Source organism: Zingiber officinale, chromosome 7A, assembly GCF_018446385.1.
Source record: "Zingiber officinale cultivar Zhangliang chromosome 7A, Zo_v1.1, whole genome shotgun sequence".
NCBI lineage: Eukaryota > Viridiplantae > Streptophyta > Magnoliopsida > Zingiberales > Zingiberaceae > Zingiber > Zingiber officinale.
Window position 1 is genome coordinate 86540402 of NC_055998.1, and position 18030 is coordinate 86558431.

At 34.9% G+C, this 18030-nt stretch overlaps 2 protein-coding genes across 3 annotated transcripts; one reads left to right on the forward strand and one right to left on the reverse strand.

The window, feature by feature from the left end:
- LOC122001706 (ATP-dependent 6-phosphofructokinase 6-like) lies at nt 1-5443 on the forward strand. Its single transcript, XM_042556598.1, has 14 exons — nt 1-532; nt 1265-1311; nt 1402-1441; nt 1578-1640; nt 1725-1862; nt 2004-2162; nt 2260-2313; nt 2940-3008; nt 3118-3247; nt 3531-3571; nt 3716-3940; nt 4166-4214; nt 4294-4448; nt 4957-5443. The coding sequence occupies exons 1-14, from the start codon at nt 266-268 to the stop codon at nt 5155-5157; spliced, it is 1638 nt and encodes a 545-aa protein (XP_042412532.1). The 5' UTR covers nt 1-265; the 3' UTR covers nt 5158-5443.
- Nucleotides 5444-5980: 537 nt separating this feature from the next.
- LOC122001709 (clathrin interactor EPSIN 1-like) lies at nt 5981-15004 on the reverse strand. 2 transcript variants are annotated; one of them, XM_042556600.1, is made up of 12 exons: nt 14891-15004; nt 14717-14795; nt 14554-14605; nt 14001-14080; nt 13828-13906; nt 13652-13735; nt 13429-13574; nt 13102-13347; nt 9973-10112; nt 8139-8332; nt 7347-7806; nt 5981-6400 (listed from the first exon to the last, which is right to left on the reverse strand). In XM_042556600.1, exons 2-12 carry the CDS (start codon nt 14755-14757, stop codon nt 6192-6194), a joined length of 1731 nt encoding a protein of 576 aa, XP_042412534.1. In that variant the 5' UTR covers nt 14758-14795; nt 14891-15004; the 3' UTR covers nt 5981-6191. The 2 variants fall into 2 exon arrangements, with proteins under 2 accessions (XP_042412534.1, XP_042412535.1); XM_042556601.1 differs by having other exon boundaries at nt 13828-13903; nt 14891-14973.
- Nucleotides 15005-18030: the final 3026 nt, after the last annotated feature.

Here is an 18030-nt window from a genome sequence, read left to right on the forward strand (position 1 = left end):
GCTTTCTCCTCTCCTCCTTTTCATCTTCTTTCTTCTTCTTCTTCCTCCTCCTCTTTCTTTTCGCCCCGCGAGGATCACGACGTCACGAGAAGACGCCAAAATTTTTTAATGCTTCGATCTCTCTCTCTCTCGTGACGACGATACCACCACGCCACCATCCAGATCCCTCCATTTCCATCTATTTATGCGCCCCCTTCCGCCATGGTTTCCTCCGCAGGGCCGTTGCTTCCAGCTCCTGCGATTTTGATTCCGGCGAGCATACGCGATGAGTTCAGGGGGCGGAGAGCCACAGGAGCCGCAATCGCCCACCGGCCGCCGGATCCGCGACTTCGAGTTCCGCAACTCCCTCCCCCGCGTCCGCAGCGCCTCCTTCTCCTCCGCCGCGCCAGAAACCGTTGCAAAATCGTCCGCCGCTTCGTCCACTTCCAGGTTCGGGAGTTATGCCCAGGCCACCGTCAAGATCGTCAAGGGCGAATTCGGATACGTCCTCGAGGACGTGCCCCACTTGACGGACTACCTCCCTGACCTACCCGTGAGTTCGTCTTCGCCCAATCTTTGATTGAATTATGATTTTTTTTTTTTTTTTTTGAATTTGGATTTTGGGTTTCCGAGAAGAGTGCTCCGTGATGCGGCGTTCGGGTTGTTTGGGATGTGATCTATATTTGAGCTAGTGGCAGTTATCAACGAGACAAAATAAAACAAAAAAACGTGATTTTTTTCCAGTTCTAGGAAGGATCTTATGGTTTGATCGTAGTGTTGTTTCAGTTTGTTGCTCGTTCCATGATGTGGCGGAAGCACCTCTTCTGATTGGTGTTGGGTGATCAGATAGAAGCAACGACATTTGGGATGTCCTATACATTGGTACAAATGGCTGCTTCTGATGTTTAGAATAAACAACAAAATTGATGAGAGATAACAAGAAGAAAAAAAAGAATCTGGGAATCTAGCCTCCATGGATGGTTTATGCTGCTTTGGTAGATTTGTTTTATAAATTTGTTCCCTGTTGAAACTCTGAACCAGTATATGCAGATGCTTGAACATCAAACAGAATAAGCATAGTCAAAAGTCAATTTAGTATCTATTACTCTCTTCATTAGTAAGCTCAATAGATATAAAAACATATGGAGTAACTATAGACTATGGTCGGTTTCCTTTTTGATGTACTTACAACTCTTTTTCTTCTCAAATAGTTTCTCCATAATTAAATTTGAAGTGCTATGATGTTGATGATTATATGATACTTTTTTATCTTTATTTTTTGCAGACATATCCAAATCCACTCCAAGACAATCCTGCTTATTCAGTCGTCAAGTATGCATGTTCATGCAGCTCATATTATAGTCAACTTTTGTGTTGTCCATCATGTCCCTGCTGATACATTAATCTATTTCTTGTTGCCAGGCAGTATTTTGTTGATGATGATGACACTGTTCCAAAGAAGGTAGGCAGTAAAATTAATATCCTCTGCAACCTAGACATCAAATGGCAAAAAAAAAAGAAGAGAAATTGAGTGCAATAATTTGAAATATGTCTGCCTCAGATATAGTAATTGACATTTTTTTTTCTGTACTCTATAGGTTGTCGTTCAAAAAGACAACCCAAGGGGACTCCACTTTCGACGCGGTGGACCACGCCAAAAGGTACATAGTGCTACATGTTTCTGAATATGCACATGAGGATGGCACAAGTTTAGCTAATAACTAATCTAGGCTTAATTTTTTCAGGTGTACTTTCAAACAGATGATGTCCATGCTTGCATTGTGACTTGTGGAGGTCTGTGCCCTGGGCTCAACACTGTAATTCGGGAAATTGTATGTGGTTTGTCCCACATGTATGGTGTCAACAAAATTAGTGGTATCGAGGTCAGAACTAATTGCTAAACCCACATACAATCCATTTTCCCTTGATCTTCTGCATACTTGCATACATTACTTCTGTCAGTAATTCTTAGTGGTTCTGCCTATACATATTTCTCAAGCAACTTACATTGCTAGTGATTACAGGGTGGATATAGGGGATTCTATGCCCGCAACACCATACATTTGACACCGAAGAGTGTGAATGATATTCATAAACGTGGTGGCACTATTCTTGGAACATCACGAGGAGGTCATGACACTTGTAAGATAGTGGACAACATCCAGGATCGTGGGATTAATCAGGTAACCGCATCAGCTATATTATTGTATGGGAACTCTATTAATTCGCTATTAGATTCAACTAGAGCGTTATCTTTATGAGGAAAATATTTGTATTTAGGTTTACATCATAGGAGGTGATGGAACCCAAAAGGGTGCAGCTGCTATTTTTGAGGTAACAGAAGTCTCAAAGAAACAATTCATCTTTCTTTTAACACTTCTGTTAGCACATAGTATTCCTCTTATTACCATGGAGACTATAGACGTAGTTGCATTTGCTCAATAAAAGATAGGGGTTTTCAAATGTTCCCTGGTCCTTAGCTTTTCCAATATACATTTCAAGGTTTTATTATTATCAAAACACCCCCAAGGTTTTCATTTTGTTTTCAAAATACCCCCTCCATCAATAAGTAAGTGAATTAGGTGGTACTTTAGAAGAGTAGAATATGTACTTTAGTCTTAGATAGGGGGTTTTTGATATCAAAATGGAAATATTGGAGGCATTTTAACATTAGCAAACCTTTGGAGTCATTTTGAAAAGATGTTCAATGTTAATCCTGTCTGAAATTGCCCTAAAGATAAACTGCTATCCGTAATCTCTCTTGTTTTCTATTGTGGAATTGCTTATCTTGAAATACCTGACTCTCTATTCCTTCAAACCAAATTCCTATTTATGCCTAAGAACTAATATAATTAACTTTTTTTAAAATCTGTTTTAGGCTGATCATTCAATTGTGGTTAGGACCATATATTAGTATATACTTTCTTTCCTGGATCTTATGCATTGTATCCTTGTTTCAGGAAATTCGTAGGCATGGTCTCAAAGTTGCTGTTGCAGGGATTCCTAAGACAATAGATAATGACATTGCGGTGCTACTAAATATTTTCCTAAAAATGTTTTGCAAAATCAATGTACTCATCAATGATATGATTTGATAATTTTGTGACCTCACAATTATGTTCATTACTTGGGCTTCAGGTTATTGACAAGTCCTTTGGTTTTGATACTGCTGTTGAAGAAGCCCAACGTGCAATTAATGCTGCACATGTAGAGGCTGGCAGTGTTCATAATGGCATAGGCATTGTGAAATTAATGGGTCGCTATAGTGGTAAAGCTCCTCTCATGGTAGAATGACTTTTTATTTATAAATTATAATCATATACAACTCATTAACTTGTTATGTCTGAAATGATTGCCCACATTCTTTCCTTGTTCAAATTCATAACTGATAGAAGTTTCAGAAGCATGCTTTCTCAATGTTGATATATGATGCAATGTAGCCACACATTTTTCGAGTGCACTACATTGCTATTTTTTGGAAATTAGCCTCAGCTACGATCAAAACCTTATTACATTGAATTATTTGAGCTAAGAAAATTTTGACTTTGCAGGATTCATTGCAATGTATGCTACTCTTGCAAGTCGCGATGTTGTAAGTGTCCTACCTAATTACCAGGACTAAAGTACAGTAGACCCTTGTGCTTCTGGCTCAAAACTTGGCTTTGTGATTCAGCTTCTTAAACTTTTGTTGATCGGCACCGGTTTCTACTCGTGATGTTTATTTTTACCTTATCAGGACTGCTGCTTAATACCAGAATCACCATTTTATCTGGAAGGGCCTGGTGGTCTTTATGAATATATGGAGAAACGGCTTAAAGAAAATGGGCACATGGTTATTGTTGTTGCTGAAGGTGCAGGGCAAGATCTTATTGAAGAAAGCATGAAGGCAATGAACCATCAGGATGCTTCTGGAAACAAGCTTCTCCTTGATGTCGGACTATGGTTATCTCAGGGGATAAAGGTCAGTTTTTATTGCAGGGTCCAATGACTTAATGTTTGATGCACCCGTTAACCGCACATCAAGCAGATTTAGTTTATTTTGCTTACAAACGCATGGTCTTTTCTGACAACTTTAGCTTTGCGAATAACTGGTTGCTCAATTATATGTGGTTTGCTCCTGTTTCAAGTGCAAATGTTTCACCATTCCACTGTACTAAACTTGTTGCTCCTTCCATGAACTCTGCAGAATTACTTTGCAAGCAGTACAAAAACGGAAATAAACCTGAAATATATAGGTACGAGGGCAGGCTAAACTCGGTCATGTATCTACTTTTTGAATTATAAGGTATAGAAACTTTGTTCACTTATATGCAGATCCCACATACATGATTCGTGCAATTCCAAGCAATGCTTCTGATAATGTCTACTGCACGCTCCTAGCACACAGTGTGGTACATGGAGCTATGGCTGGATACACAGGTTTCACTGCTGGCTTGGTTAATGGAAGACACACATACATTCCTTTTGAGGTGAGTGGCATTTCTTTTCTATTATTTGGCGCACAGACCGAGCCTACTCACAATCAGGCTTCATATCAGTTCTCTGAAGAGAACTTCAATTTTCATCGCATTTTTCTTAATAGTAAACCATAGCGGTTAACATCCATACATAACAAGCAATATCTACATAAAAATATAAATAACTTCAAAAGATTTCCAAATGAAGCATCTTCTATCGCAAAGCATAACTGGAATGCATTTGAAGCATGAACTATTTACTGAAGAACATATAGATGTAACATATTCCCAAGGTTATTGGAAAATAAACGGAACTACAAAGCGTTCATTTGATATGATCATCAATACTCAAGATCTGTAGTTTGGTTGCTACTGCAAACGCTTTCAGCCTATATTGATTATATTGGCGTATGTGACAGATTTTCAATGATTTTAGGGAACTGATTCCTTAATTCAGATACTAATTCGGAGGGTTTGGCATTGATTTTTCATTTGCTAGTGGATCTTTCTCTAACTGCAGAGGGTGACAGAAACACGAAACAAGGTAGTCATAACTGATAGAATGTGGGCAAGACTGCTGTCTTCCACCAATCAACCAAGCTTTTTGAGCTCTAAAGATGTTGAGGAAGCAAACACAGCAGAGGTGCAAGTGAAGCAGACGGAGGAGCAACCGAAGCAGACAGTGGATGGGGAAAAGGTCACGGGCAATGGTTCCATCTGAGATGGTGCTTGTTTACTAGCCTAGTAACCATAAGCAGTGATAAAAGGTGTTAACATAGCGACTATGGCACCTTTAATATGATGTATTTATTAAATTTTTTCATTTCGTAGAGGAGCAGCGCATAGTAATGTGCCTTTATAAAATAAACACCATGGTGCAATTTATTGTTTGGTTGCAACAATGGTGATTAGCGAGTGTGGATGACTTGATTATCTGCAAACACTTTGTTTCTCATCTCCAGTCTTTGGAGGGTAGATATCCATTTGCATTGTTGTGGTTTTTGGAATTCCTTCATAGCACATATGGGAAGAGACATCCACAAGCGAATTACATAACAGTTCTTGGACTTGATGGATCTCCCCAGCACTCTTTGTGAGTCATTTATGCACCTACTCTTCTGTTAAATTCAAATTAATGTTATCGTATACAATATTAACATCACCATTGAATTAAAGTTGTGTTCTTAGATTATGCAATATGCTCTATTACAGACTACTATGTTAGTATGCCATAAATCTTAGAAGACAGGATTGATGTAGAGTTGTAGGCCAGAAAGGGATCAAAAAAATACATCACTAGGTTAGCCAGTAAGATGTTGCAAGACCAATGTTTGGTTCAAAGTTGTGGTTTGGTAAAATATAGTAGAATGGGAATTCTTGCTACGTGCATGTTCATAGTCCAGTTTCTAGAGTTTAGAGCTAATGACACAAGCCATATTCATGAAAAAAAAGAAACATGGTAAATATATGCATATACTATTTCTTATAATTATGATATTCCTGCATTGTATTAAAGGAAATAAATCAAGGCAAAAAAAAAAATGTTGAACTGAACCACAGCATCAGCTATCAGCGTTAGTTGCTGTGTTAATTTTGGGTCTGGGATAAGCACATGACCATCAAACTAAGAACAAGTAGCACAGAGTTGGGCTCAATAGGAATTAAATGGAAATACAATGCGACTAAACAATCTGGATACTCAGATGGGCAACATTTCAAGCACAAATAAGAAAACCAATATAAGTTGGAATAAAATCACTTGAAACCTCCAAATTGGTGTTGCACAGATGTCGACTTGCTACCACTTGCGCTGGTTGCTGTTGAAAATCCAGACCAATCAAGCCCTGAACTCGAACTCATACCCCTTCCAATAAATGCGGCGGCTGGTAGAGTCTTTTCTTTTTCTGCAAATGCTTCTTCGAGCCCTCCCACGATGCCAATGTCTGCTAAGTTTACTTTTTTGGCTGCAGATATTGAATAACCAGAACAAGTGTTAAAGCTGCAGCAATGACATGGCCAAAAACTATCAAACCTAAGCAGGCATTGTTTAGTATAACCGTTCACTTCTCCAAAACATGTTAACCCACATGCATATGTTGTGTTCATAGAGAAAGACAAAGTAAATGACAGCCCAATGCACAAAGTTCCCATCAATACAAGATCCAAGGAAGTGTCAGACCACATTGAGTCTATTGTACTCGATCTTATCCTAGATTGCAAGAGGTTGCTTTCGCAACTCAAACCCATGACCACAACATGACATTATTGATAAGGAAAAGCATAGGAAGGTGAATACATAAGTCTATATAGGGTGGGTTGTTTTCTTATCATTGGCATTAATAGTCAATAAATATTGGCAAAAGACAGACCAACTTAAGCCATTCTCCCGTAGGTCCTAAGTAGTGGGCCATCATGCCAATTTTTTCCAAACAAAAAAACTATTTGAAGAATTAACTTAAAGCAATCAAGAGTGCTCTGATTTTAGGAATCATCTGAGAAGATTTTTTTTAAATGAATAAATATGATTAGCATAAGACATGGAAAACTTCAACGTTTTATAAGAAAAATAAATAAAAATATCAAGATTACACAATTCCAGGAGCACATAGAAAATCAAATAAGATGCAGCTAAAATTATCCATAGACAAGGAAAATATCAAGATTAAATAATTCCAGGACCACAAAGACAGAGAATTTTCTATGTGCATCTAACAATTTTTTTTAACCATATTCTGATATTCTAATGAAAGATTATGGAGTTGGAATCTTGAGAATAAAGAAGATGAAGAAGCATACAACAACCATTGCCAAAAAGAATTTCAAATTTGCGCTATAAAGAGGTCATAATCAACAGTTGTTACAATGCTGCTCCCAACAAGAGTAGCAACTACGCAAGGAAGAGACACTTACGAGCAGATATGTTCAGATCAATCAGTCCACGGCTTAGGCAGTCAGACCACACGCCAGATTTGACCTGAAAATTGTCCTTCCTAGCAGTGGATGCCAATGATGTTGGAGGAGTTTTAAGGCTGCTGATGCTGCTCTTTGAAGGTTCTCTAGTTGTTTGTTCATTGTGAGAAGTAAAGTCACCAAAGATTGAGTCCTCATCTAGATTGTTCTTGATACTGTTAGGAGAACTCTGTGAACTTTGCATAGCTACTGGTTTAGCATGAGAAGCAAAAGTTCCAAATGGATCAGAGTTATTGAAATTATTAATTGGAATTGCAGCAAAGGGATCAAAGCTTTTAGTATTGGGTTGCTCAGGAGACTTGGTTTCTGAAGGCAAGGTTGGGCCTGGTGCAGCAAAAAGGTCTACAGTTGCATCAAATGCAACAGGAACAGTTTGCTGACTGGCAAAAAGATCACTTCCCTGCATTTCCAAAGGGATTTGAAAAATAACGTTGAATTAGAAACTTTGTAAGTAAATTTTTACCATGAAAAGAAACAAAGGATATGCTTGCTGATCCTGAAAAAAGAAAACATTTCTCTAGCTCAACTAAATGAAAATAACAACTGCTATTGTGGAGCATTTAAGAACAAAAAGATCCAGAGTGCCATTTTTTTTAAAATCACAAATTTATCAATTATTTTCATCTCACATCAGTCAAGACAAACTAAATTATACCAAATGAAACTTTCAAGTATATGCTAGATTTACTAATTGAAAAGAATTAGATCTTAAATAACAAACAAGAAGCCAACCTGAGCATGAGAAGCTGATGTTGCTTCTCCATGTGAGGCCGATTGAAAAGTTGCATCAGCAAAGAGATCAACCTCATGGTTTGCAGTATTATCAACTGGAGCTGTTGGTGGGACAGATGGTGATGAATCCATGAGGTCACCCAATAAGCTTTCTCCAAATAAATCCATTTGGTTAGCCCTTGCAGAAGTAGGTCCTGTATAGAAAATCCACTATGAGAAGCACACTTCAGAAATATTCTAACGTATGCTCATAAAAGAAGAGCTCCTAAAACTATTTTCATGAACTTATCTCAGAGTTAGAAAAGTAATATTTAGTCAATCAGCACCTAATACACATTAAGTTTTATGAGTTCAAAAACTACATTAAGGACAGTGATCATCAGAAAATTTAAATGCACAGAACTTGAAGTGTAACTTACAGCGCTGCAGAAAGAAACATGTATTTTGAGAGCATCCCCAAACAGAAGTACAATAGAGAAGTCCAATGAGATCGATGGAATTATAAACTGATACACTCACCAGTTAAAAATCTCAGAAACACAAACTATGCTACATCTTCTGTTTGCAAAATCTTATGAAAACATTGTCGTTGCCACCAGGAACTTCTCAGATCATTGATCCATACCAGAGCATGATGACTCTATTAGAACTATGAGATTCATAAGGGAAGAGAGAGAAATTAGGCATCTGTTTTTTATTTGTATTCAATATTTGCAAGTATCCAAATGGCCACTTCAATATTTATCCACTAGGTACCTATCATCCCCTTAGCTCTTGTCAGCACAAATTAGAAAATCCCAGCATTTAGATTTAGTGTTTGGATTGACCAAGACCTGGTTTTAGGTTGAAATTTTAGGATAGGCAAAAGCTTCAATCAAGCCATGCCTTGTAAGAGGTCAATTCAAGTGACTTGTTACAACAATCAACCTCAAGGATGTGAAAGCACTTGCTTCACTCAAGTGCCTTGGCAGCCATGTTATGTCGACAATAGGTCTAAGTCTAATGACTTGTGATGGTGACTGCAGAAACATTGTTACTACCTGATCAATGAACAAATAAGCTCTCATATTTGGATTCTTTATTTACCCACTCCATACTGTTCCAAAACTGCCATAATTAACACAAAATGCCCATATTTATCATGTGTAAAACTTTATTAGAACCATATTTATTCAATGCCTTCCAATTTTAGATTTTTTATATTTGTTACAGTTTTGATTTGATTCATTGAGTCAATTCTTAGCTGTGCTCATCAATATATTTTTTACTATCTCCTACTGGAATTTTGGCATACAAGAGCAGTTGCAACTTGCAGTAGTCATGAGGGAAGCTCCGCAGTTTCTTAATACCTGTTTGTTTGAGCAGTATGATCTTTTCCCATCGTATCTTCTCATTTGTTGATTACTAATATAACCACGAGCACTAATATCTTTACTTCAGCCAATATATACTGTCTAATTATTGCTCATGAGATTCCAAAACAGTCAAGTTTTCTAGCATTTTTGTCCAAAATATTGATTCAAGGCAATGGAAGAACTACATAATATGCCAAAACATAAATTCCAATAAATAAAATATCTATATTCCACTTGTACTTCTTAGGATCTCTTCGAAACCAGCCTTACATCAATCTAAAACCATTACAGGTGCATAGCCTTGAATTTACACAAACAAACACAATTAAAAATAGGTTTAGATGGCAGATTTGCAAGTGGAATAACTAGAAAACATGTTTAATAACTTTCATTAAAATATAATATAAGAAACATACAGCTAGCCATTTCAGCATGTAATTGCACTATTATAGCCATAGCATACTGGCATGAGAACATACCAGCCGAAGAAGATCCACGTGGATCAAAGTCATCAAAATCATCCTCATTTTTGGATTTGGCATTGGTGCTTTCAGAAGATGAAATTGAAGCTGACTTGATTGATATCTTTAAAGGATTTGATGAGGGAGAATCTTGGCTTCTGAGTAAGAACAGGGAAAATAATTAAAATTAAAGAAATTAATACAAGAATGGAAAATTAAGGTAAACATAACATTATCAACCTTATGAAACAACCAATTACATATATTGTAAAACTAAGGAAAAACAGGCTGACTACCAATTCATTCTATCGTCAACTCAAGCAATAGTGGCAATAGAACAAAGGCAATGGGTCTATTCAACTCACTCTTGTTGAGTTTTTGTTAGTGAGGATAATAATACAAATGCTTTCAAGATTTAAACTTGATACATTTAATATATATTCTTTATAATAAAGGTAAAATAAGTCTATTTGCTAACTCAATATTTTACTGTTACATATTATGGCATAAACCATCACACTTTATGGATTGCAATATTAGGCTATTAAGAAGCAATACATAAAAAGTTAATGTAGAAGAAATCACAATGCTAAGATGGATATATGGGTTTCCTAGAATGGATAAAGTAAAGAATACTAATATTCAAGAGCAACTAGGGGTAGCTCCAAAAGATGAAGCAACAAGAAAAGATAAATTAAGATGGTACCACCATATTCAAAAACAAACAATAAAAAGGGCAGTCCGATACAGGAAGCTCCAGCCATATGGGGTCTCAGGGAAGGATCCATTGCACAGTCTTACCCTACTTTTTGCAAGAGAGTGTTTTCAGGATTCGAACCCGTGACCTTTGGTCACAAAGCAACAACCTTATCCTGCTTTTTGCAAGAGGTTATTTTCAAGATTCGAACCCGTGACCTTTTGGTCACAAAACAATAATCTTACCGTTGCATCAAGGCTCCCCTTCATTCAAAAACAAACAATATATTCAATATAACAAAAATTGATTTAATTGATATGAATATTAATATAGCCTTGCACAAAGCTCAAGGATAAGATTCATGTAACAAACCTATATAATTGAGACAAAGACACTTGATGATGATGGTGGCGATGATGATCTTAGGAGGAAATACTTCATGTAAGCAACCCCTAAAGAGTTTAGACAAAGATAGCTTGATGGTGTTTTAATTGATTTTTCCATACTAGCGATATAAACTTGCATAAATCTAGCATTAGCCACCTCTAAATAGTTAGAAAAAAAACCAAGCTTGATGAGGATGATCTGATGATCCTACAAGCAAAAGTCTATATACGAGCATAATTGTAACATATTCAACATGGCATGAATTCTAAATAAAATTATTATTTGTTTCTTCAAGGTACTTCTCTTCCCCTCTTTTCTCTCTTGTGAGAAGATAACTGAGGCATGCAACTTTAGAGCATCCACAATAGGAGATATTTGGAGGGGATATTTCTCCAAATATCCCTAATCTCAAATATTCCCCATTGGAAGGGGATATTATGGAGGAGATTTGAAATCTCCGGGTATAGAACTTTCTTTGTTTTTTTTTAAGAAAAAAAAATTAAAAAATATATTAAATGGTGGAATTTGGAATATTTGATAGTGGGGTATTTAATAGATGGCCCCATAAATATTTTGTTTGTGGGATATTTAAAAAATGAGATATTTGATTGATAATGTGGATGCGGAGACCACAAATATTTGGGAGAAATATTCGATCTCATTGTGGATGCTCTCAGAAAATCATTGAATGAAGCACAAAAATTTATCCATTGTGTGTCAAATAATCAAAAGCTTGTTCTCGGCTTTGGCCATGAACATTAGTAGCTTAATTCACAAATTTAACTACTTTTCTTCAAACTACGTAAAAATTTCCGTGTCATTCTTACTCTTAGGACTAGTAAAAAGGTGTATAGGGTTTCATAAGGACCTAATCTAAATTTTTTTGGGTGAAGGGAAATAAAATTTTAATCTAAACTCAACCCCCATCTTGGATGAACAACAAAAAAAAAATTGCATGAGGGCAATAAAATAAATTTGAGATAAGTTGGTTTTTTCAACATTTATTTTTTATGATGTTAAGATATGTTACAATGATCATGGCAGGTTGGATCTTCTCAAGTCTTAACTCTAAAACCTGAAACATGATTGAAAACATGAAGATTGCAAAACAAGAAGCCCAAAACCTGACCTAACTTGCTTAACCCAGATCTCCAATTTCTATAGTACACCAAAAATGCAAAATATTTGATAATAATGCCATTCATCACTCTGATAAAATATTTTATACAAGTCCTATGGAACCTTTTCAAGCACATAAATAAATTGTGTCAAATCTCTACCAGAACTATAACATTTAGATAAGTCATTGGGAAAATACATATGAAGAAATTTTATTACTGTTTACAATTTTGTTAGCCGACCCCACCTAGTGGGATAAGGCTAGGTTGTTGGTTGTTGTTGGTTACAATTTTGTTAGACTCCGATCAGGCACTAGAATGAAACTGGGCAATTTGAGCCATCTTCAAGCTTTGAAGCTATTGCCATGTAATTTGTCCAACAGAATACTTGACAAAGTTAAAAATGGCATATAAAATGAATCAGGTTGGAAGGATGAAGTAAAATCCTTTAAACTCGATTTGATGCCAATTCCAATAACAAACACACTCCCATGAGATATATAGTCCATCGTGAAAAACTTTCTAGAAGCAAGCTCATGTAGGTAATGTTTTGATACCAAACCCAACAAATGCAACCCGTGTCCATCCAGGAGTCTTTGGAGAAATAAGTTTGTTCTGGGATTATACTGGATAATTTCAAGTTTGCCAGATAAACCATAAAACGTAACTTTACGATAAGTTTTTTGCATGGTTTCAGAACTTGTGGAAAACATCTCCAGAGTAATTTCCAAGTTGGTGATTGTGAGAGCATGAGCAATTATTCTTATAGTACAGCTACCCCAACACAATTCTTCTCATTCAAATAGAAAAAAAAGTCAATCTGAAAATGCCAAGATGATTGGACACCATTGCTATAATTAGACAAATTTGTCTTAAACAAAGAAAAAACAAATTGCTACTTTGAATTGAGAAGAAATGAAAATAACTAATATATATTTTCTGTACCTAGCATGATGTGGAATCTGCTTCTTCGATTTGCTCCCTTCTTTTTCAAAAGCAGCTTCTAAATTTTGACCATCTTTCTTATCATTCTTCCACTTACTTTCTTTTGCATTTTCTCCCTCTTTATAACTATCTTTAAAGGAGTCAACTTCCTTAGAACTACTTCCATAACCACTTCCATAGCTGCTGCTACTATACGAGGCTGAACTCGATTTATAGGATATTCCTTTCGACGACAAGCCAACATACCTAAAATGTGGGATTTACAGGAAATATAAGACATTGGTTTTAAAACCACAGAATTAAGTAAACATGTTGACAAAGCCTTACTTATCTCGATTTGCTGCAGCTTTGTCTCTTACTGCTTGTATCTTTTCCCTGTCATTCATTACAGCTAATATAGTTTCAACTTTCTTCCGTACATTGATTCCAACATCCTTCCCATTAGGCTCGGCATACTCAAAACTCGAAAGTGCCTGCACAGGTATGAGACTGTGAAGAAGTATAAGAAGCAAGAAAAATATCCTCGATTTCACTTTAAAAATTGACATACAGAAATTTGAAAAGTATGCTCGAGAATGTCATCAACTGCTCGTTCTGATCCATTGGCTAACAAGTACTCAATCACAGTAAGTGCCTGAGAACCAAGAAACCAAGACTTTCAAGTTTCAAATATTAGAGGAAGTTAGGAATTGGAGTTTGAAATAAATAAATATTTTGAAGAAACACTTTATAAACATGGCGCCAGTTAGGTCCTGTATCAGTCAGCCTTGCCCAGAGCACACCCATAATCATCTGACACTCGCTGCTGCACAAAAGTGTTAAACGAACATTGAGTAGTGCTAATTTTATAAAATATGAGATTAATTCAGCATAAAAGAATTGAGTTGAATGAAAGTTACAATTTTTTTGTCGCATGTGCAATCTCTGATAAAGCAGTCCCATGGGGACCCCAAGCTTCATCATTGGTAGCGTCAAGAACCTACACATTGCCCATTTGTTAAATCAAGAGAAGCAATCAGAACATTAACTACTAGCATAACAACTATGAAGATCAGGATAGAACAGAACAGTGTGAGGTTACTATAACTTCGTCAACTAGCAATCAAGCAAATGTTCCCTTAAGATGTGTAGGACAAGCACCTAGGCAGATAATCATAATTCTTAATATGAATAACTGAAGCGGTCACATCTACACATTCTCTATTTTTCCAACAAAAAGTATAATATAAGTTCAATGGCAATTTCAGAATCTCAGAGTTCAGAAGGAATATAGGAACCAGATTAAGCTAGTTCCAATCAAACTTGCCAAAAACAAAAAACATGAGAATGAAATCTTCTCCATGGATACCTAGATCGGTCAAAACTAAGATCCCCACATTAATCCCCCCAAAGAAAACAAAGTAATAGACGGGGCAGGATCAAAACAATTCAGATCTGAAAACAGACGATCACCTTCTGTTCGATCTCGGGAACCTTGAGAACTTTTAGATTGACCTCCCTTTTTCTGCAATAAAGTCAACAAGAACGTTAGACGGGGGCAAAGAAAAAAAAAATATCTCGAACTACAGATCTCAACCGAAAAGAGATTAATGAAAGCGATCCGGAGGATGCTCACATCTCTCGAACCGTTTGATCAAGGACCTTCATGAAATCCATGGTCGGAGCAGTCGAAGAAAGAGATCTCGATCTGAGGCCTATGATTAGAAAAAAGAGAGATAAAATTCCAGTTACGGCTAACGAAAGCTCCAAGATTCATAGAGTAGAAACGGATGAATTCGTCCGGCATTACCGTTTCAAGGGGAGGAGGAAGGGCCGGCGATCGCGGCGAAGGTTGGCCGGAGACGCAAAGCAGAGAAAGAGAATGTTAATTATTTTTTATTTATTTATGTCCGATTTCGTGGTTGGGGGGAGTCGTGAAGGAGAAAGCGAGATGAGGTGCCAGCCCCTGAGATCAGACGGCCGTCGTTTGGGGTCTCCCATCGTGCGGTCAGATCTTCTAGTGGACCCATGGAACAATTTTGATCGAATTGGACAATTTTCTTGGGTGATGTGGATTTCATTCCCACGAGCCATCATGGCAAAGCAAGGGTGAGTCAGTATCAGTCATCACGTGACATCACCGTGAACGAATCCTCGCTGACTCAGCTCCATCTCGCCGTTGAACAAGCCACGGAAGATTTGAATATACATGGAAACCTTTACGATATAATCTTTGATCGGAAGGATAATTATATTTTCTTTATTTAGTGTTTATTAATTCTTTATATTATTATAAAATAATATAAATATCTTGCAACCTCTATAAAAGGTGACGGCTGGTGGCAGTGCCCGCCGCATCTTGGCCGACAACGATATATTTAGTATTTAAATTTTAATTAAATGATAATTTCATAATATAATCAGATCATCAATTGATGTCGAAAATAGATTAACGGTATATTTAGTATTTAAATTTTAATTAAATAATAATTTCATAATATAATTGGATTATATGGTATTGACCTATAAAATTTTTGTTTTTTTAATCTAGATTATATTATATTATAGTTTTAAAATGGTACCAAATAAAATAATTAATATTGTAATATAATTTGATTACTTTGTAATGGATTATCTCCCACCCAACATAGCACCTAGTAACTACTATAATATTGAAAAAATTGATTCTTTCACTCTCTAATTAAATCATTATAAGAATACTATAATATTAAAATATTTTTTATTAAATTTCATTAAAAAAAAATTTTATTTTGGTTAAAATTATTTTAAAATATTTACCAATAATATTGTATTAGCTTGTTACACTAATTATGTAGGTACTGTAATAATTAATCTTATATTAGCTGTTATAGCAGTGTAATAACTATTAAATAACTACAAAAATTTTAAAATAATTTTAATAGAGTTTAAGTAATTTTAACTAAATTGATAAATAATACTTACATAATAATGTGTAAAAGTAATTTTGATTTTGATTAAAATGAAACGTTATATTTTATCATAGTATAGTAATTATTTTGTAGCTCTTATATGAATCTTATAATAATTAGTCATAGCTCTTAGGGTGCATTTGGTTCAAGTTATCATGTATAACCTTGGTTATGTGATTACCAGGTAATCACATAACCAAGGTTATGGGGAATAAAACATAACCAAATGTTGTTTGGTTCAACCTAAGTAATGTAACAAAAACTTGTTTGTTTGAAGATTTTAATGAATACCTTAGTTTAATATTTTATCGTATTACCCTCAGTTACAAAATTAACTATACATAATATTATTATTATTATTATTATTATAATTATTATTATTTTATGTTTTTTTTACTTTTCTTGTTCTTATATATTTTTTTATTTTTTTATGTGTTATTTTATTTTTTTTAATGTTTTTATATTTTTTATATTATTTATATTTATATTTTTTTTATTTTTTACATTTTTTAAATTTTTTTTATTTTTTTTATTTTTTATTTTTTTATTTTTTAAATTTTTTAAATTTTTTTATATTTTTTAAAATATTTTAATTTTTTTAAATTTTTTATTTTTTTTAAAATTAAATTTTTTTATTTTTATTTTTAAAATTTATATTTTTTAAAATTTTTTATTTTTTTAAATAATTTATTTTTAAAATTTTTTAAACAATTTTTTATTTTTTTTACATTTGTTCTCTTTTTTTCCATGATTTTTCTTATCGGAGTGTATTTTTGGTAAAAAAAATTCGTTAACCCCGGAATCAAGAAAAATCTTGGTTTTCTGAGGTTTTCCGATTCCGGCCTGTATGACCCTTTTGCTGACGTGTCGGGCATGGAACATTATTCGGGAATCATCGAATACCTAAACCAAACAAAGTTTTTGTTGATAACCTTGGATGGATAACCAAGGTTATCAAGAATAACCCCGAACCAAACGCACCCTTAGGATATTCGTAATTGTTTAAATGTTAATATATCACCTCTTCAAATCGCATGTTAAACATTTGTTATAGTTCTCTCGAGGTGATATGATGGTTAAAATATGACGTATGGTCGCATACGTTGATTTATCTCTTTCGTATTGACCTAGGGACGAATTGACGGATACTGAGAACGAACAAATTACTTTTTTACCATATGTCACGTATCCATTATATTTATCTCCTTTTTATTAACCTGCATTAGTATTGATTATTTATTGTCCCATTATCCATTTATTAATCTATATTCTTTATATCTATTTTTTTATTTAAAAATTTTTTAATATAAAATCCAGATTAACAAACGTTCAGAATTAAACACGGTTGATTAATATATAGATATTATAACAGGCATCAATATTGTTTTGTAATATTATTTGGATGATTATAACACTTATATATTAATATCAATAGGGATGTTTTTATAAAGATGTAAAAAATAATAATATTTTGGGGATAAAATGGAGATGGAAAAACGTTGGCGACTTTTTTTGTTTTTGCCTAATAAAAGAATATTCTTCCGCAGAGTCATCATTCCCTTAAATCGCGTGACATTCAGTGTCCCTGAGTAATATGCGGATCATTTACTATTACAAATAAATGACAGTGTCTAGTTAACAAACTCTATTTGACAATATCGGACGTTGACTTATCAGTTAAATAATTTAGGAAGATGAAGAGGTTTTTTCAAATGTCAAATCAAAAATAAAGAGTGAATGCAAAGTTACAGATGGAGGAAACAAACAATTAATTAAAAGCGAGAGACATCAATGCCCTTCGTTTCAATTCAAGCGTAGCCTTAGACATATTTGTCCTTCGAGTTTATGGGCAAATGCCAATGCCAATGCCAATGCCAATGACCAGATCAGAAAAATACTCACCGCTGCTATTGGTCATGGAGAACCGGACAATGCGAATAATGTAGCAGTTGAAGAGCTTAATCTGTCAAAAGATATTAAGAAGAGACAAAGACAATGG